The sequence below is a fragment of the Raphanus sativus genome, chromosome 2 (assembly GCF_000801105.2).
Source record: "Raphanus sativus cultivar WK10039 chromosome 2, ASM80110v3, whole genome shotgun sequence".
NCBI lineage: Eukaryota > Viridiplantae > Streptophyta > Magnoliopsida > Brassicales > Brassicaceae > Raphanus > Raphanus sativus.
The window spans coordinates 31,140,915-31,159,551 of NC_079512.1; the positions used below are offsets into that span (position 1 = coordinate 31,140,915).

An 18,637-nucleotide genomic window follows, 5' to 3' on the forward strand; every position below is an offset into this window, starting at 1 on the left:
TTCTTCTTAACCGCAACACACCCTGATTCAATTTGCCAAAGAAAGTGCTTAATTTTTGGTGGACACTTAACCTGCCAACAAAAAGCTTTCAAAACATTTACCGTCGGTCCATAGAAAGCTGGTTGTTTTTCTTTGTCAGGGTAAACCCTTTCCACCTCATATCCTGATTTAACCGTGTATTTTCCATTGTTAGTGAAATACCAGTCATCCTTATCTTCTATACAAAACCTACTAAAAAGTATACTTTCGATTATCTTCGCATCCAATGGATCCACTAAAGCCCGAATGGCTTGTGAGTTCCACGTCCTAGAACCTGGAGTAATAAGAGAGTCAACCGTGAGGTCCGAAAGTAAATTGTGATGATTTTTGTTTGCAGGTCTCGGGCGAGTGATTGGGAGCTAAGGGTCATTCCATACTGAGATAGATGAACCTGTTTCCACCCTTTTAATTAGTCCTTTGCTAACCAGAGATCGAGCATAGACGATACTCCTCCAACCATATGATGGAGAGTAAGAACGGATTGGTTCCAGGGGTGAAGCATTCCTGAAATACCGACCCTTGAATACTCTAGTGAATAGAGTATCCGGTTTATTTATTAGACGCCAAAGTTGTTTTCCAAGCATTGCCGTATTGAAATTCATAATATTCTTAAAACCCAAACCACCCTCCTCCTTAGGAAAGCACACCTTATCCCATGATTTCTAGTGCAGTCCTACAAAAACTTTTATTACACCAAATAGTTTTCATTTGTCAGAAAATATGTTTCATGACAATAAATATATATATATATTTTACTAAAAATGGAAATTTTGTTTTTTTAAGAAAGGTTTGAATTTTTTTTTGAAATTTTTTTAGAAACAATTTTTATGAAAAAAATAGAAAAACCTTTGTGAATGTGTATGAGAAACGATTTGTGTAGTTTGTTTCTTCTTTATTTCATTTATGTATCTGTGTAGATGTCCAAGAGAATCTATTGTCTCAATGTTCGATTTTGTATTTGATGAAGCTAATACAACAGTAGAAACACAGAGTATTAAAAACACAAGAAGATATAAAAGACATATTCAAGTTTTGATTCTGAATCATCGTTCTTGATCTTTAGGTAATCAAGTCCCTAGGCCAAAGTGAGCCATCAGTAGCCAAGCGAAGTTGATGAACTCTCCACCTTTGCTAAGAAGCTCTATACGCATTTTACCATCACAATGTGATGCTGCTTGGAAGAGGAACTTTGCTAATTATCTTCCACATGTCTTCTCCTAAAATTTTCTCCAGACTCAGTGAACTTGCCTCAAACAACACTGACTTGCTCTGGCTCCCTTTGACATCTCTCGGTTCGATGCTATTGTCCACCGAAAGGATCTTTACGTACGCTGGTTAGTTTCGCACTCCTGGAGTTTCTGATACTCATCTTTTTGTAGAACCTTTCAGCTTCGGCCAAGGTGTCTCTGAATCTGACTTTCCCTATATCAGCTACCCCTGACATGAGCTTGGGCTGCATGATCAACAGATACATCATGTAGTCTGAGAGCATCTTGCTGATCACACGGTTAGTGTCTTTGGTGGAAGGTTCTTCTTGGTAACACAGCTCGGTGGCAATGTGCCAAATCAAAAGACTATGGTCAAAATCAACATCTGTTATATTAGACACAAAGTGTCCCACATCGGGTATTGGAAGAGATCCTTAGTAATATATAAGATGGATGGGTCTCTCCACTAATCACCAATTGGTTTTAATTGTGAAGCCCATATAGCTTAACATGGTATCAGAGCCCGATTCATACAGTCCAACCCGATCCACATCGATCTGGCCCAAAGTTGGCCCATCGATCTTTGCCCGAGCATTCCGAGATTGATGCTCAAAGAACCATCATCTCGAGGGGGCGTATTAGACACAAAGTGTCCCACATCGGGTATTGGAAGAGATCCTTAGTAATATATAAGAGGGATGGGTCTCTCCACTAATCACCAATTGGTTTTAAGTGTGAAGCCCATCTAGCTTAACATGTTATGCAACTAACAGCGTTTCATGATCTGATATTTGAACCTGGGTATGACTTGACGCCCAACCTCTCCTCATGACATTGACCAAGCAGGTGCCGATCGAGAAGCACGATAACGTAATGGGAGAAGTAAAAAAATATTCAACAAAGATCTTGAACGGCGTTGCTAACTTAACGAGCCACCAGAGTTTCTCCCGGCGAGAGGATGATCATTTGGTGAAGGTCACGAAAACCATGTGTGGCTGTGACATGTAACTCAGCATAATTCAGAACCTGTTTCCTCCTACACTGAAAAACAAAACCTGAAGCACTTGTAACTGATCGTCAATGTTAAATATGGAGAGGGAGGTTTGGGATTTGACAGTAGCATTATTCATAGAGACGGCTCAGGTTAGTTAAACGTGTTTCGCAAAAAGAAGACAAGTTACACCTTAGGTATATGCTTTGCCCAATAATCAAATAATATATTTTCTCCTTTTTTTTCTTTAAATTCACAAGTCGAGCTGCTTTATTCCTTGCTTCTGGTAGTGATAAAGAATTTGCAGAGGAAGATTGTATATATACAGTTTTACGTGTCTTGTCTCAACCTAAAGAGACATTAAAGCGCCTAGAAATAAACTATGGCTCAAGAAATAGAAAAACACAAAGCGCTGGTTATGGATCTACTAGCTAGGAGTACTTTGTCTAAATTGGATAGGAAGCTCTCTATTATTGAGTCTAGCTTTACAATAAACTATGGCTATTGGCTTAAAGGAATCAAAGTTGATTCATCACCAGCAGCAACTCCCGACACCAGTAAAGGAAGGAGATCGAAGACGAGCCGAGTGGAGACAAGACCTGAGCTCCCGGATAAACCTATCCGCGGTTTTGTAAACGAGTCCTTGTTCTTGAAGAACTTCTTGCTGAAGCGTAAGGGATCCCAAGAGTTCAAGGCGCTAGCGATCGTGGGGAAGTTCGGAGTTGGGAAGACGACCTTGTGTCAGGACGTGTTCAACGACAAAGACGTGAAAGAAGCTTATCTCCCGAGGGTGTGGGTGTCTATGTACAGCGAAGAAACTAAAGAAGGTGAAGACCAAAAGGTAGCTGTGCTGAAGAGGATGTTGAGATCGCTTGGAGTTGAAGATGAGGCGCTTGACAAAATCATAACAGATGCAGTGCAAGAGAATAAAGACAAACAAGAAGAAGGTCATACAGATGAAGAGCCGGAGCTCTCTCGGTTATTGGATGCTCTTAACTCGAATCTGTTTGGTAAAAGATATCTGATCGTGTTGGACGATGTTTGGGAGGATAACGAGTGGAACCAGAGGCTCGATGATGAGAAGACACTGCGGGTGAAACCGCATCTTTCTCGCGGGTTTCCTAAAGGGTTTGGTGGGAGAGTGATTGTGACAAGCAGAGACGAGGGCCTGGCCAAGAAGATTGTCGGAGCAGAAGAGAACGTGCAACGTTTGTTCCCGAGATCAGACGTAGAGAGCGTGTGGGAGATCTACAAAGATGCATTTGGAGAACCCATGAAAGATGAAAAGGGAGAGCCAATGAAAGATGCTGTCGAAAAGGTCGTGGAAGGTACAACAAAATGGGTAGTGAACCCGAGGTATCCAGGGAGATACAAGAAGGAGCTTATGGATAAGTCTGGTGGTGTTCCTTGGGCTGCTCAAATGCTGGCGAAGATGGAGCCTCTCAAAAATGATGAAGACAAGGACTTGTAGATATAACTTGTAAAGCAAGGATGTTATTTACTCTCTAACTAACCTAAGGACACGTTGCAAGATTACTACTGTATTTCAAGTTTATTATATTCTCCTATAGAAACTGTTGTGTACTTGAAAAGTTGTAACTCTCAGCTGGTATTTGACAATAAACAATGTAATAAAGAGTTTTAACATAATTTTTTTGTCAATTCTAAGATAATTAATGTTTCATTATATAAATATACAGTTGTTAACCTAACAAGTCCATCTTTAACCTCACTCAAATTTACACTCCAAAATAGAGTTGAAGTTAAACAATTCATTTTCTACTGTAACTGAAATAAAAACGAGATTATTTTAAAAATAGAAAAAGACTTAATTGTTTTAAGTGATTACTATATTTTCACTGCATAATGAAATACTATAACAGTAAAACTCAATTCTATTGCGAAATTACTTCTATTTTAAGAAAAGAAAAAATGGAGTAATACATTCAAGCAGATCAACACTAATCATCATATATTATATCATTTTATGGGTGATCATATTTTTAATAACAACATTGAGATAATGACTACGTTACCGTTCGATTAGAAACAGTGATCAAATATGCATCTTTCACTGACTGAATTTTTATTTCGAATACAAAAGATAATACTCTCTGCGTTTCATAAAATTAGATACTCCAGAAAACAATTATTTCAAAAAAATCTATTTTTACATTTTCAATGTATTTTTATTTCCTAATTGTAAATTTCAAAAAAAAAAATTAATTGTACTTATTAGAATTTTGTTGGCTTAAAATTATAAGAAAAAATAATTAAAAAAATATGCAAATGTAAATAAGATTTAATATATTTTATTAATATGTGTTAAAATGTAAAATATGTAACATTTTGAAATGGAAGGAGTATTACTTAACATATTTATATGCTGCTGCAGGAAGTAATGAATCAGTCAGTACGGTGATAGAATAAATCAGTCAGTACGGTGATAGAATATTAATTTCCTTTGACCTTAAGAGAAGTTGTAGATTCTTCCCTAAGTTAAACATCTGTGCCTCTACTTTTTTATTTATAAATGTGTATCACACACATGATCCACCACACAAAAGTAGGGAAATACATGTGTCTAGCATGTAACTTGCTTGTGTAGTAGACAATTCCAAAAGCCAATGAGTTACCTGCACACTCCGAATAAAGTTTTGTTTATCTAAAACAGTACGAGTGAGAACTAAGGAAGAATATAATACTTGGCGTTTTTGTTTCCAACAGAATATAACCTCAACTGAAAAGAACAGTTGTTTGATAAAAATCAAGGTAGCTTCACATGCAAGTCATTGGAGATTAAGTTGTATAAATAAGTGAATCAGTTAACGAAGGATATATAACAAAACAAGAGAAAACCTAAAAACAAAGAAAACAATTTGATCATCAGTCGCTCTGAACAACTAAGGTTTTTATTTCTCTCAGTTTCAGTTTCCTGGAATGCAGTACTGCTGGAATGCATTTTTCTTTTAGTTTTCAAAATATTCCTTAATTCCTCTAGTTATTTGATATGAGTTGATATACAAAATGTGGCGGTCGTATTTGCTTACATTTATGTTAATAATGATCTAAGTCAACTTTATCAAGCTTGGAAAAAAAAACATAAAATACATTAGTTTCAAATTTCGGGTTACTATAATAGTATCAGTGATATCTTTGTTTTTGTTTTTGATCAATATAGTTTCTTTTCTAGTTTCAAATTGAAAAAAAAAAAGTTCCTTTCCACCTGAAAAAACTGTAACCTAGGGTTTTTGTTTTTCTCTCATTTCCAGAAATGGAGAACAAAGAGAAAAAAGATCTGAAAAGCAGAGACGAGGTTCTCAACAAGATAATGGATTTAGTGGGAAAAGACGGTGTCCCTTCAACAACTGTCCTCGTTGGTGAAGCTGGCATAGGGAAGACGTGGCTTGCAAAAGAAGTCAGCAAACGTGTGACGCAAGAAGCCTCTTCACCTTACAATGTCCTCTGGTTACATCTGAACAAGAAGATTGGAGACGAGAAGACACTTTACGAGAATCTAGCTGCTCAGTTATCCTTGTTTTTCGAGTACGAGGAAGGCGCAAATCAAAACGAGGTTGATGCTTCACCAGAAACCTTGAAGAAGAAGATATCAAACGAGATCATCAAAACCGAGAAGAAGAATCTTCTGCTGGTTCTGGATGATGAAGGAAAAATGACAACTGAGGAACATGTAATGAAAGAGCTAAAGCTCCAAAACTTTCTGGAGGATGTTCTGAAAGACAAAACTCTAAAGATTCTAGTCACGAGAAGAGGTGAGATAAAAAAGGAAGAGTCAGCCACAACGATCAAAGTCGAACCGCTTACAGAAAACGAGTCACGGGAACTACTCAGTGATTCTCGGGTCTTACTTGATTCCTACACCGTTGAAGACTGGCCTGTTCTGCTGAAGAGCCTCTTCGAAAAAGGAGAGATCAACGAACCTACTCTGATGTCTTGTATCGCAAGGAAGAGCCAGGGCTTACCCGCTGCACTTGTTGTCTTAACCAAGTCTTTAAACAGCATCAAGACTCTATCTCCAAAACAGAGGAAGATCTTCAAAGAACTGATCTTATCCCCCAAGTCACTAGACGCAGCTGCTGCTTCCAAGAATGCAGTAGAACGCAGCCGCTACAATCCCGTCTTGCGCTTAAGCTACGAGCTGTTAAAGCCCGAGGAAAAGATCGTAAAAAGACCGGTCACCGCTTGCTTTTGGCATGTCCTGGACTTCTACGAGTACTCCGGATGCGCCTACTACCGAGACCTAATCGTGCACTGGATGCTCGAAGGATACTTTGATCCGGTCAAGTCGGTTGAGAAAGCTTACCAGGAAGGACACAGCATCTTGATGGAGTTTATGAGCAGAGGAATCTTGAAGATACAAGAAGACAACACGGTGGTTCCAGAGGTGTCTATGAGGGATCTTCTAGATCTCGACGACTGTGGCTTCTTCGGAAGATCTTGTCTCGGTTTCAACAGAGTTTACGGTGGAGACAAGGCAAAAGGACTTGGGAGAACCATCGTAATCGACGACATGATCAGGACCATCCAATCTAAGGAGGAGAAGATCACAACGCTTATCGTCAGCGGGAACCGTCTACGCAGAGAGGTTCCAAACAAGTTCTTCGAAAGAAAAGAGATGCAAGATCTCGAAGTCGTTGTCCTATTCGACCCGACTTTCCAAGATCTTGTTAAGTCTCTATCTAAACTAAATAAACTCCGAGTACTGGTGATCAGAGACTGCGACCTGATCAAGAACATAGACGAGCTCAAGGATCTTGAAAACCTACAGGTTCTTGAGGTCTCTGGTGCAAGTTATCTAGATAACATAGCTGATGATCTCTTCAAGAAAATCAACAAGCTTCAAAGCCTTAACCTCTCAGAGCTTTCGATCAGGTCCTCCCCATCCACGATCGAAAACCTAAGCATGCTACGTTGCTTCATACTAAGAGACTGCCCTTATCTACAAGATCTTCCCAACTTCAACGTTGACACGAAAAAGCTAGAAGTCATCGACATCCGCGGAGCTAGAGACCTCAAGTCTTACTTCGACAGAGTTAAAGACTGGAAAGACTACAAAGGCAAGAACAAGAACTTCGCTCACCTCCGGAAGCTCGAACACTTGGACTTCTCGGGGACTCAGATCATCCGCCTACCGATCTTTCATCTCAAAGACTCTTCCAACGATTTCAGCACCATGCCTGCACTGACACGCCTCTTGGTGCAAAACTGCACGGAGCTCAAGAGGCTCCCGCAGCTCAAGCCCTTGACTAAACTCCAGGTTCTCGACGTCTCTGGTTCTAAGAAGCTGGTGGAGATGCTCGAAGTGTGTTTGGAGGACAAGGAAGAGCTTAGAATCCTCGACATCTCGGAGACAGCTCTCCCTGAGTTAGCAGACACGATCAACGACGACGTCCATCTCAACCAGCTTCTCGTAAGGAACTGCCCCGCGATGAAAGAGCTTCCGAGCATCGAGAAGCTGACGCACCTCGAGGTTTTGGATGTTTCCGGGTGCAACAAGCTGGCGAAGATCGACGGGACCTTTGAGAATATGTCTTACCTCCACAAAGTGAATCTTTCGGGTACGGATCTAAGCGAGCTACCTAAAGGAATGTCGGAGCTAGCTAACGTCAGAGAGCTCGTCGTAAGAAACTGCGGCAAGCTAGAGGCCCTTCCAGATCTCGAGAAGATGATACATCTCGAGATCCTGGATGTTTCGGGCTGCGGCGAGCTGAAGAAAATCGAAGGATCGTTCGAGAACATGTCTCACCTCTGCGAGGTGAACCTCTCTGGGACTAAGCTGGAAACATGTCCCGAGTTGCCGAAACAGAGCATCCTCTGTTCTTCTTCGAAACGCATCGTTCTCGCGAATTCGAGGTTTTTAAAGGACGAAGAGTGGGAGAAGATAAAGGAGAAACTGAGAAAGGATCCCAAGGGCTCTAGCTTCCCTAGTCTAGACGACAAAGCGGGAGATGAGAAAGAGAAGCTTGTTCGTCACGGAGATAGATACAGAGTTCTCGACCCTGAAGTTCCTTCGGGTGTCCAGATCGTTGACACTAACAGACCAGTGGGTGATGATATGTCCAAAGCAGAGTATGTCTCTGTTTCTGATAATGAATCCCAAAACGTATCTTCAATCCTCGACGAGTTTGGAATGAAATCTGTAAAGGGTTGTTGGGTAGAGAGGTGCAAGAACATGGAGAATCTCTTCGAGTCATCACCGTCATCACTGGAGATTCTCTGGATCTCGAATCTTCCATTGCTCAAAACATTAGACAGTGGAGGTAGTAGTAATGGAGGATTCAAGAACCTTAGGAAGCTAAGTATAGACTGTTGTCGAAACATCGAGACGCTCTTTACTGGAGCCTCTCAAGTTCCTGTAAACCTTGAGGTTCTACGTGTGAAGTTTTGTGATAAGCTGAAGAAAATGTTCGATGTAGAAGAAGCAGTAGAGCTACCGAAGCTTTGGAAGCTGTACCTTCTTGATTTGCCTGTTTTGACATCGGATGGAGTTAAGTTTCCGAGTCTGAGTCAGGAGAAGTACACAAAGGAGAAGTGTCCGAGATTTACAGCTACCTTTGTGGAACTGAAGATGGGAACGAAGATAACAGAAGAAGCTTCATCTTCAAAGGACCAGCCTCACGAGTAAGTATAAACTAAAAAAGGAAAAGATTTTAAATCGAAATCTTTTTTTTTTGTTTTGTTTTGCTGCACACTCACTACTCTGTTCTGTCTGTTGTGCCAGGGACATTGCGCCTGAAATTCAAACTCCTACTGAGTCCGCAAAAACAACAGGCTCAGTTCAGCAACAAGACGAATGCCTCCCTTGTCTGAATTAAAGGTTCTCACTATAAATGAATGATTGAATAATTTTCAAAGTCTCCAACTTTGATATAGCTTGTCATAGAGAAACTTTATAAACTGTTTGTTTTCTTGTGTTGTTATGTAATATACAAATAAGAAACGAATAAAAATGTTATTTCTGGTGTATTTATCTCATGTTTTTGGTCTGCGAATGTAGAATATAGATTTTGTATTCGATAACTGTTCTACAATGACTGCTGGTCCCAATTTCATCTAAACGGTCAAGCCAAATCAATTTAGATTGAACCTATTATGCTATACACATATGAACCATTCATTTTGAAGAATTCCAAGTTTGGTTATATCTCTTTATGGAATTCTTTTTTAGATGCAAGAGATGGGTTTTGTTAAGATAATGACTTTTATTTACCAGCAGTTCCTCTCTGTTAAAAATATGTTCCGAGTATACACTTTACGCACACATTAACCACTCTCATTTCCGAAAAATCGTTAGTCTAAAAGAGGAAACTCTTCTCAACTGTTGCTTCAAATAAAATATGTTAAGTTTACAAGTGAACAGGTCCAACGAACTTGTACAATAATTTCTTTTAAAATGATGTTTTAATAGTATAGATTAGTAGCTTTCTCTTTTATGATGATGATGGGTTGAAAATATGATGATAAACATATAATAATGCCTTCCTTTGGCAAGAAGAAAAGGAAGATAAATCTATATATAATAGCAAACCCACAATCAGTGTATGGTGACATCAGCATTTTTTTATAGGAAAAAAAAGTTAGTATCTAACGGTGGAGTTTATCGTAAAAGTACATCCAATGTACTCAATTTTGTTTTAGATGAAGGGAATGACGTCACCGTGTCATTTTAGCAAACGACGTCTTCTTCCTATCTCTTCAGAGGCGTCCCCTAAATTGCAAGAATTATTTTTTACTTAACAGTTGTATCTTTTCACTCTCAGAGTTTCACTGGAACGTCATCATCTTCCTTCAGGAGTTATTTGTTTATATATATAAAGTTTTTCAAACTTTTTTTTTTTGTTTATATATATAAAGTTTTTCAAACTTTTTTTTTTGCCAACTTGTTTCAAGTTTTCGGTGATTCTCTCCTTGTGCTTTTATCTCTCTCCGACTCCTTTTACATTCAAACCCGTTAGTTTGATTTTGCCGCAGCAGATCTTTGTTCCTATAGCCCTCTCTCTTTCAGCGATAATTTCAGATTCAGATTAAGGTAGTGCTGTTACTCTGCAATTTTTCTAATTATTAAATTTATTGTCCCTTGGAGTTTCTGCAACTACAGTAAGCGTATTTTTGCTTTAATATCCTCTGATTCATTGTTTGATAAGTTACTGTCGGATCCACGAATTATTGAAGGTATGTCTTTGGTGTCTTCTCAGAATCTTAATTATTGCACTTATATATAATAGGATGAAGTGTGTCTTCTGGTGTTTTGAAAAATTTCTGATACGTGAAGAGGTATGTCTTCAAGAGAGAACCAGAGGACATATAATCAAAAATTACTGATCAAACAAGGAATCAGAGGAGCTATGTCTTCAAGAGACATTTTTTTGGTATTTTATGATTGATCGTGTGGAAATACAAACAATCAGAATATATATCAGCCGCATCTCCGTGCGCTACACTCCTCTGCACTTTTGCTGCTTCGATGTCCACACGATCAGTATTTTTGCTTAGATGTCCTCTGGTTCATCGTTTCTTTATCATTTCCCTTCATCATTGTTCTCACTCACATCCAATTTATTGTCCTACAGCTTTTTGCGTCACTTACTGTGGCTTTTTTCTGTTATGAAACAAGTGACTCCCTCTCCAATTTTTTTCCTTGTCTGTTTTCACCACCACCAATTGTCAAACTCTCTGAACTTTTCCCCTGTCTTCACCACACCACAGTCTTGATTTTTCTCTTCTCTTCTTTTATACTGTCTCCCTAACCCACTAATATCTTAATTTACAAATGTAGAGTTATTTAATGAGAAAACTTTTTTTTCTCAAGAACTTATTGATCTTCTTTGGTACCGTTTCTCCAAATCAAAAAGGTACTTTTCTAGACTGAATCATCGTTGAAACACAAACAAAAGTAAGACTTACAACTCCTAAAATTGTTTCATTTAACAAGGGATTCAAAGAGAAGAGTTATGATTTTCTGTCCATATGAAGATGAATGTAAAGTCGTTGTCCATTTTAATTCCATGAATAAGTTTAATCAAAAGGGTATTTTACCAAGTTTATTTTGGTCGTCCACGTTATATAGAAGAGATGTGATTTAACTGATTGCCTAGAGTGTAGATATGTTTAGTCTAACGAGAGTATAAGATGTTTTCTTCTCACCGAACAATTAGGTTTCAACTCGCGCTTTGGGACCAGATTGGCAAGGGCCTCTTTCCTTTCGTATCATCTGTACATGCGAAAAATTGGTCTTAGTGATAATAATAAGGTAGAAGAATTTACTTCTGGTGTATCGAGAGCCTCTTAAATTTTCGTTAATGTTTGTTTAAGTCAACCATTGCATTCTTTATTAACTAATGTAACAGTTGATGATAAACTTTTCACCATTTGATAATAAACCAACCACTGCAGCATGATTAAACATTTGCGCTCTTGTGTTATTTGTAATTTCAAACCGTTTTGTAATTATTGCTGAACCACACTAAGTGTAAAAAGATTTTCCAGTTTTATTGTTTATTATCTCCCAGCTCGAAGGTATTGGAAAATAATAGGTTGTTATTTAAGAAATACTATTCATAATGTATTGGAAAAGAAGGGAGAGTGTTTGAGCAGCTTTGACTTGAGTTAGAAAGTCTTCCACTTAGATCTTACCAAATTTTAATAAGAGTAATGCAATAAAGATGATATGTCTTCTTAGCACGCTTCTTATACAACACATATCTTTGTTCAATCCCGCATTTTTATACTGGACGACCAACGTTCATGAGCAGAAAATCATATCTCCAACATTACATGATCACAATAATCACACCACTAACAAAATCATGTGTGGTTATATTTTCAATAGATATATTGTTTTATTGGGGGCTTTTTCAAATATGTAAACAAAAAATAAAAGGAATATATATATATATATATAAACCATCTCCGACAGTATATTATAGAAATATTTAAAAATAAACTGATAATATCTAATAAATTATTGAATTTCACCGTAAATATAATGTGAGTATGCCGTATAAAATGATTTTTAAAATGTAGTAATTTTTTTTTCATTTGTCTTCCTTATATAGTTTATTTTACTTTTGTTTGAATTTCAAAGAAAATTAATCAAACAATTGTGAAGTTTGAAACTTAATATGGTAAATATTTTAAAACTTTTATATTAAAATATAATTTAATAAATAAATATGGTGATGTTAATGAAAAATAACACTTAACATAACTATAAAATATAAATTTTAGTTATTGTATAAAAATGAAAACCTATCTCTAAACTGAATAAATACATTTAGGGTTCATATTAGAAGTATACGAGATTGGTTCTTAGGAAATTAATTTAATTTTCTACGTTGATATTATATATTCGAATTATTTATGTAGGGTTCATATCAAAAATAAAAGCATATGTTCATTGAAATAATTTAATCTCTTACGATGATTACTCTTTCTTTTAATTATGATGTTTTTTTCTGGTCATCTATAATAATAATAATAATAAAATAATAATAATAATAATAATAATAAAAATAAGAATAATAATAATTAATAATTAAAAATATGTTTATTTTGGAGAACTCTATACAACATATATATATATATATATATACTACCAGCGTTTTTTTGCCTAATTTTAATTGAATTCTCTTTCGTATTTTTGGATTAGAATATGAGGGAATCTCACTTTTAATGTATCATCATTCTCTATAAATTTATTTAGTTAAGTATTTTAGATTGTTTTATTTTAAATATGGATAACTTACTAAAGGGTTGAGTCTTGAGATTAGAAATTGAAGGCTTCTATTCATCTAAGTAGTTACATATCTTAATATAGCCACTTCATTCCTTTCATTACTTTCAACACAAGTTGTTCTTCTAAAATTGTCATTTGCCAATTATATTTTAGTAAGACTATCAAATTGTATAAAACTCTGTACAATTTGTAAGGCACTCTATTTCTTTAACATTGTATATTAACATCAGTCGTCTGTTATTTAATCTTCAGTAACTATTATATTTTTATAGATGTAAAGATATATGTTGTAATAATATTCCTGTAAAACAAAGGTCAATACTGATTTTTTTTTTATAGTTGTAAATGGATTTGTTAATAAATTGTTATTTTGGTTTTTGGTAGACCATTAAAACAACGATACGGATTTTCATTTCTTCTTTTGAGTATTTAATTTGTCAATATTTTTTATAAATTTTTTGTTGATCATTATTTTAAAATAAAAATGTTTTGTAAGCTTAAAAGTAATTTAAATTAATTCTGTATATGTATGTAATATTTCACGCATAATAAAATATATAGTTAATAAACGTGGGAAATTAAAAATGTGAGAAATAAATAACTTTTAGAAAGTAAAAATAAATATAACCATAAAGTATATATATTTTATTAAAATAAATAATTTAAATTTTTAGTAAAGAATTTAATAGTCCGCGCGGATGCGCGGATTTGTTTCCTAGTGTTTATAATGGACCACCAACGTCTTAGCGTACAAAACAATAACTAGATCTCAAATCAATATACCTAACATTGGAGAAATCTCGAACTTAACCATTCAAAATAAAATTACAATTTAAATAAAAAATCGGTAATGTATTTCTCACCAAGCATATACTATAAGAAAGAATCGAAAGTTGGTAAAATATGCTGGGATAATAAAATGCTTTAAACACCTTTCTTAGCTTTGAAGCAAAGACAAAGAACCTATGATTGTTGTTGTGACTTTGTTCTCAAGAAGCCTCCAGACAAAACAAAAGCTTTTAGCTTAAGCTTTGTATGTCCATTTTTCTATTTTGTTTCTGAAGTTGCGTTAGATGAATACCAAAGCTTCTTCTGGCAAATCAAGAGCTTCTCACTCTCTGATTCCGACTCTGTTTTCTCCTTACGGCAACTCCATCTCAGTTCTTTAGCGACTGATGCAATGGTGTCCGCGAAGTAGCTTGATTCTCGTATGATCGCATACCCGTTTGGACGCAAGATCCGATCCATTTCCAGCATTACATATTTCATCTCACACCTGCACAAAACAAGACCATTTCTTATCAGATCATCAATGAGTTTTAAAGAAGTTAAAGTTTGAGTTCTCTGCTACGTCATTACCTTTGGTTTTCAGATGTAAACAGCCCATCAACGTGAAGAAGATCGTAAGTTCTCGGATATGTCGAGAAAGCTTCACACCTAAGAAACAAACAGATCACCTTTATGTATGCAAACTCAAAAGTGATTTAGAAGTTGAAAGAACAGGTTTTTAGATGATTTTACCAGTCGTGGTAAGTTCCAATCAATCCACGATCAAACACAACGGGAAGTGTATTTGCAGCGTAAGAAGAGACAACGTTCATAACCCACAGAGGATCATCGACCAGAGCAGCAGCTAAACCACCATAAGCAGTGTTCATATCCATCACATTCCGGATCTTATCAGAGCCAACAGCTGGTAACAGCTTCTTGTAATGCTTAGCCCTCGTTTTCCATTTGCTATCGTCTCGCTTAAACAAGCCACCATTTCCTCCAGGAACATCAGAGATCCTTTCAGGAGTTGAGTGCAACCTCTCCGGCCACTTGGGAGTAGATTCCAAATCTGTCTTCTTAAGCTTAGGGCTTGGAACCACAACGCAAGGGCGTAACGGCGTGTACCAAGCAGAGTCTGGCTCCAGGCTATCGTCACATTTTGGCGGGTATGCATCAGGGTCGTTGGACAATTTGTTGTAACACATGTTGTCTGGAGATTTTTGCCACACTGCGATATCGTCTTTCTTGGCATACAATTTGAAGCACATTGATGATAACAGATCCTGCAGCTTCTCGTAGTTTGATCTCTGCTCTTCAACGGTCGTGTCCCAACCTTTCCAACGGTTCTCGTAGTTGACTGGTGGACCAGACAAGACCCAGAAGCCACCAGGTCTTAGAATACGGTGAATCTCCAGAAGATAGACCCCACCTGAGAAAAAGCAGGAACGAGACAAAGATTGTTACATGAGTTACAGTTTCTTGATAACTCTTCAACTGATCAAAAACAGTTAATTACCAAACTCAGTCCATGGAATAAGGCATCTTGAGCAATGAGCCATATCGAATGAGTTTGAAGGGAAAGGGAGACGTTGAGTTGAAATGATGCCGAGAATCGCAGGAATTCCACGTTCTAGAGCAAACTGGACTTGGGCTTCATGGTTGTCTCTTGGTGCTAGTGACACTGTGAGGATACCACGGTCCAAAAGGTCTCCTCCCCAGCTTGCAACCTTTTAAAACAGAGCAACATCTTAGAAATTGAAGAAAGGAACCTCTAATATTGTTTAAATTCAAGAAGCTCACCCCACAACCAGTGTCAATGGCAGTTCTTATAGTCCCATCTTTCATTTCAGGGATCAAATCTTGCATCAAATCGACGTAAGCGCTAACTCCATTTGGAAACATTGTACCTCCACCAGGGAAAATAAACTTCTCACCCTCTTTCTTTAGCCAATGCTGGTTAGATTTCTGCTTGTTGATCCAATCATATGGCACATTCCTGAAATTAAATCAAATTCAAATTGCCAATCAACTTCAAAGATCTTTGAGGACAAGAGAGAGCTAGAAAGCAAGCCAAGGCGAGAGGTGGAGTAAGTGAGTTTGGTGGAAAAGGAACAACATTTTACCTGTACCAACATTCGTTTTTGCTCTTAGGCCATCTTATCGGTGGCTTATACCCATTAGGAGGAGGAACAAGACACTGCTTTCTATCAAACACAGGAGGACAATGGCGTTCCATGAAGGTAAGCCTGTGAGTACCATACTTCTTCCATTTCTGCCACCATGCCAAAAAACGAAATCGAAACCTTAGCTATACGTTTCACAGATTCAAGCACAAACAACTAAAAAATAACTTAGAAAATAAGGAAAACTGAGTGTACCCTTGGATCTGTGCAGGGAGTGTAATCTTGGTAGTCACTGCTACACTCCGAGAAAGAAACGGATTTGACTTGAGGAGAGTTGTCAACGTCCAAGGAAGATCCAGCTTTTGCAACATTGTTAACTTGGAGTTTGTTCTTCCCATAATAAAGTCCACCGAGGTAGAATGAAAGCCCACATAGCAGAATCAGTAACACAGTCTTGGGCAAGACCTTCAATGAACCTTTCTCAGCTTTCTCGTACTTCTCATCCTTATACTTCATCGTCTTTGGACTAAATCAAAAGAGATAAATAGAATCCTCTCTGTAGAAAATTAACAACACCTGCAAAAGGTCAAACAGATTAGATCAACACATGAGTAGACAAGAAGAGCACTAAACACTTGACATTAATGAAAGAGAACCCTTTATTCCTGCTTGAATAAACAAATGATGGGTGACAGTCACTCACTCTTGGACAAAAGAAAGATTAAGAATCTGAGATGTATGCAGACAACAAAAACATGACCGAATGGGGCGACATGTAAAGATGGTTGCTTTAATGTTTCTCACATGCTGTTAGGGACCCAGTGACACACAGATTCGACCGCCATAACATGCTCACCATATTTTTGCAATCAAACTCAAAGGACACAATTGGATAGATAAAAATAATAAATGCATACACATGGAACGAATTCTATATATATTAGAATAAAGTTAAAAAAAAAAAACTGTTTCACTTTCGCATTTAAAGTCTGTAAACAAATCTGCAGAAGAGAAACAATAAAAAAAAAAGAACGCTTGCAGACAGCAAAAAAAAAGCAGAAAAGGGGAAAAGATAGTTTAGCATTTTAATCATTACTTGGCAGAGACGGAAAAGTCTTTAATACTATTTTATTATTATTACTAACATTTGAGAACTCAATAATCGAAAAACTAATGACAATAAGCATTGAATCTGGAATTTCACACATACACACACTCGAATCGAGACTAAAAATGAATCAAACAAGCGAAGAATGAATAGATTTGTTTACGTGAAGTATGAACTATAATAGTGGCTATGTAATCATCAGCGAACATCGAGAAATGTGTGTAGATCTAGATGGTTCTTAATAAAAATACTGTAGACAATCAGTGAAGATCCCATGAAGAAAACAATATAACTGGATATGTAGAGAGGTAGGTATACAATTTGATTGATTGAGAGAGACGAAGGTGTTTAAAGTGTTTTACCCTTGATTCGAGTTATCCTCCTTCTATTTCTGGAGCTCGATTTTGGAGTTTTTCGATTCGAGTGGTCTCCGTGAATTCCTGTTGAGAGGATTTTCCGGCGACGGAGAGAGACTAGACTTTCTCCCTCTCTCTCTCTCTCTCTCTCTCTCGATCTCTCGATTTTTGAAGTGTAAATGGGAGAGAGAGATGAGAGATTGCAGAGAAGCTTACCTTAGCATATATAGCTTCTTCTTCTTCTCTTCTTCCTCTTATTCATATCTAGTTGGTTGGCTTTAATTAAAATAAAACACTTTATTTTGTTTCATTTTATTTTTTCCTCTTTTACTGTCTTTTTTCTTTCCTTCACTGTCTTCGTCTCTCCTACTTTCATTTTCTTATCTTTTTTCCTTCGTTCTACTACTTATGACTATTAACTTCTCGTAATTTTTTGTTTCAAAAACAAAAAAAATAAAAACTTCTCGTAATTTTATTGTTGGTGTCTTTTGTTTGTTTTTATTTAATTATTGAATTTTGTTTCAAAAAAAAAAACTTCTCGTAATTTTCATATCCACCGGAAAGTAATTTGGTAGAGAATAGGATTTCATCAAATAATTAACAAATAACACGTGCCTGTTTTTTTTTGGTTCTTTGCTTTCATCAAAATTCAATAATTAAATAAAAACAAACAAAAGACACTATGGCCTTAAGGTGTAAAAACAGATATGAAAATAAATAAAAATACGAAATTCTATAATTGATAGATCCTCCTCGTCTAGAAAATAAAAATTAGATCGTCATTTCCGGATTTCTAGGTTTGTTTCGGAAACAGCATTCATAATTATTTTCCTTTTACTAAAGCCACATCAACCAATCGTCTTTTTAGATTCTAAATTACTTGATTTAATTAATTAAGGAAGATATTAAATGGATCCCACCACCGACAAAACGATTCACCGTCGGCCTCAGCGTCAGCGTTACGATGTTCCTCGTTTCGATCCTTCCCCAATTCCCATGCATAACCCCATATAAGTCCCCTTTTTAGGTGAAATGCTATTATTTTCTTAAGACTAGTAACGTATGCTACTAGAAGTATATTCCGAAACCATTACACAGATAATACAGTAGTATATGTTTGGATAAATATTGGAACTACATTATTTCAAAGCGAAGAGAATTTAATGTTTTTTTGTTTGCTAACAAAAATAATTAATGTTGACAGAAAAAATTAAGAATACGAGAAGGTTTAATATAATCCAAGACTCCCGAGAAGGAGTAGATTCGCAGTTGAATAATTAATCGA

The 18,637-nt window shown here is 36.6% G+C and overlaps 4 protein-coding genes and 1 long non-coding RNA gene across 6 annotated transcripts; 3 read left to right on the forward strand and 2 right to left on the reverse strand.

Moving 5' to 3' along the window:
- Nucleotides 1-983: 983 nt before the first annotated feature.
- LOC130508688 (uncharacterized) lies at nucleotides 984-1,657 on the reverse strand (the record flags this gene model as incomplete). The annotated part of the gene is given in 3 exon segments (XM_057004321.1): nucleotides 984-1,224; nucleotides 1,226-1,282; nucleotides 1,341-1,657. Coding segments are annotated over 3 exon segments (492 nt in total), but the record flags the coding sequence as incomplete, so codon positions are not given.
- Nucleotides 1,658-2,580: 923 nt separating this feature from the next.
- LOC108839889 (probable disease resistance protein At4g19060) lies at nucleotides 2,581-3,888 on the forward strand. Its single transcript, XM_018612668.2, has one exon. It carries the CDS (start codon nucleotides 2,621-2,623, stop codon nucleotides 3,707-3,709), a length of 1,089 nt encoding a protein of 362 aa, XP_018468170.1. The 5' UTR covers nucleotides 2,581-2,620; the 3' UTR covers nucleotides 3,710-3,888.
- Nucleotides 3,889-5,077: 1,189 nt separating this feature from the next.
- On the forward strand, nucleotides 5,078-9,225 carry LOC108842770 (putative disease resistance protein At4g19050). Its single transcript, XM_018615791.2, has 3 exons — nucleotides 5,078-5,146; nucleotides 5,511-8,880; nucleotides 8,981-9,225. Exons 2-3 carry the CDS (start codon nucleotides 5,513-5,515, stop codon nucleotides 9,072-9,074), a joined length of 3,462 nt encoding a protein of 1,153 aa, XP_018471293.2. The 5' UTR covers nucleotides 5,078-5,146; nucleotides 5,511-5,512; the 3' UTR covers nucleotides 9,075-9,225.
- Nucleotides 9,226-9,823: 598 nt separating this feature from the next.
- On the forward strand, nucleotides 9,824-11,664 carry LOC108859414 (uncharacterized). Its single transcript, XR_001950478.2, has 2 exons — nucleotides 9,824-10,288; nucleotides 10,485-11,664. It is a non-coding gene; the product is annotated as an uncharacterized LOC108859414 (long non-coding RNA).
- A 2,073-nt stretch (nucleotides 11,665-13,737) lies between these two features.
- On the reverse strand, nucleotides 13,738-17,616 carry LOC108842739 (probable methyltransferase PMT21). Of its 2 annotated transcripts, none has more exons than XM_018615745.2 (8): nucleotides 17,359-17,616; nucleotides 16,144-16,464; nucleotides 15,889-16,037; nucleotides 15,566-15,761; nucleotides 15,282-15,492; nucleotides 14,516-15,194; nucleotides 14,354-14,431; nucleotides 13,738-14,270 (listed from the first exon to the last, which is right to left on the reverse strand). In XM_018615745.2, exons 2-8 carry the CDS (start codon nucleotides 16,402-16,404, stop codon nucleotides 14,042-14,044), a joined length of 1,803 nt encoding a protein of 600 aa, XP_018471247.1. In that variant the 5' UTR covers nucleotides 16,405-16,464; nucleotides 17,359-17,616; the 3' UTR covers nucleotides 13,738-14,041. The 2 variants fall into 2 exon arrangements, with proteins under 2 accessions (XP_018471247.1, XP_018471248.1); XM_018615746.2 differs by lacking the exon at nucleotides 17,359-17,616 and adding an exon at nucleotides 16,592-16,811.
- Nucleotides 17,617-18,637: the final 1,021 nt, after the last annotated feature.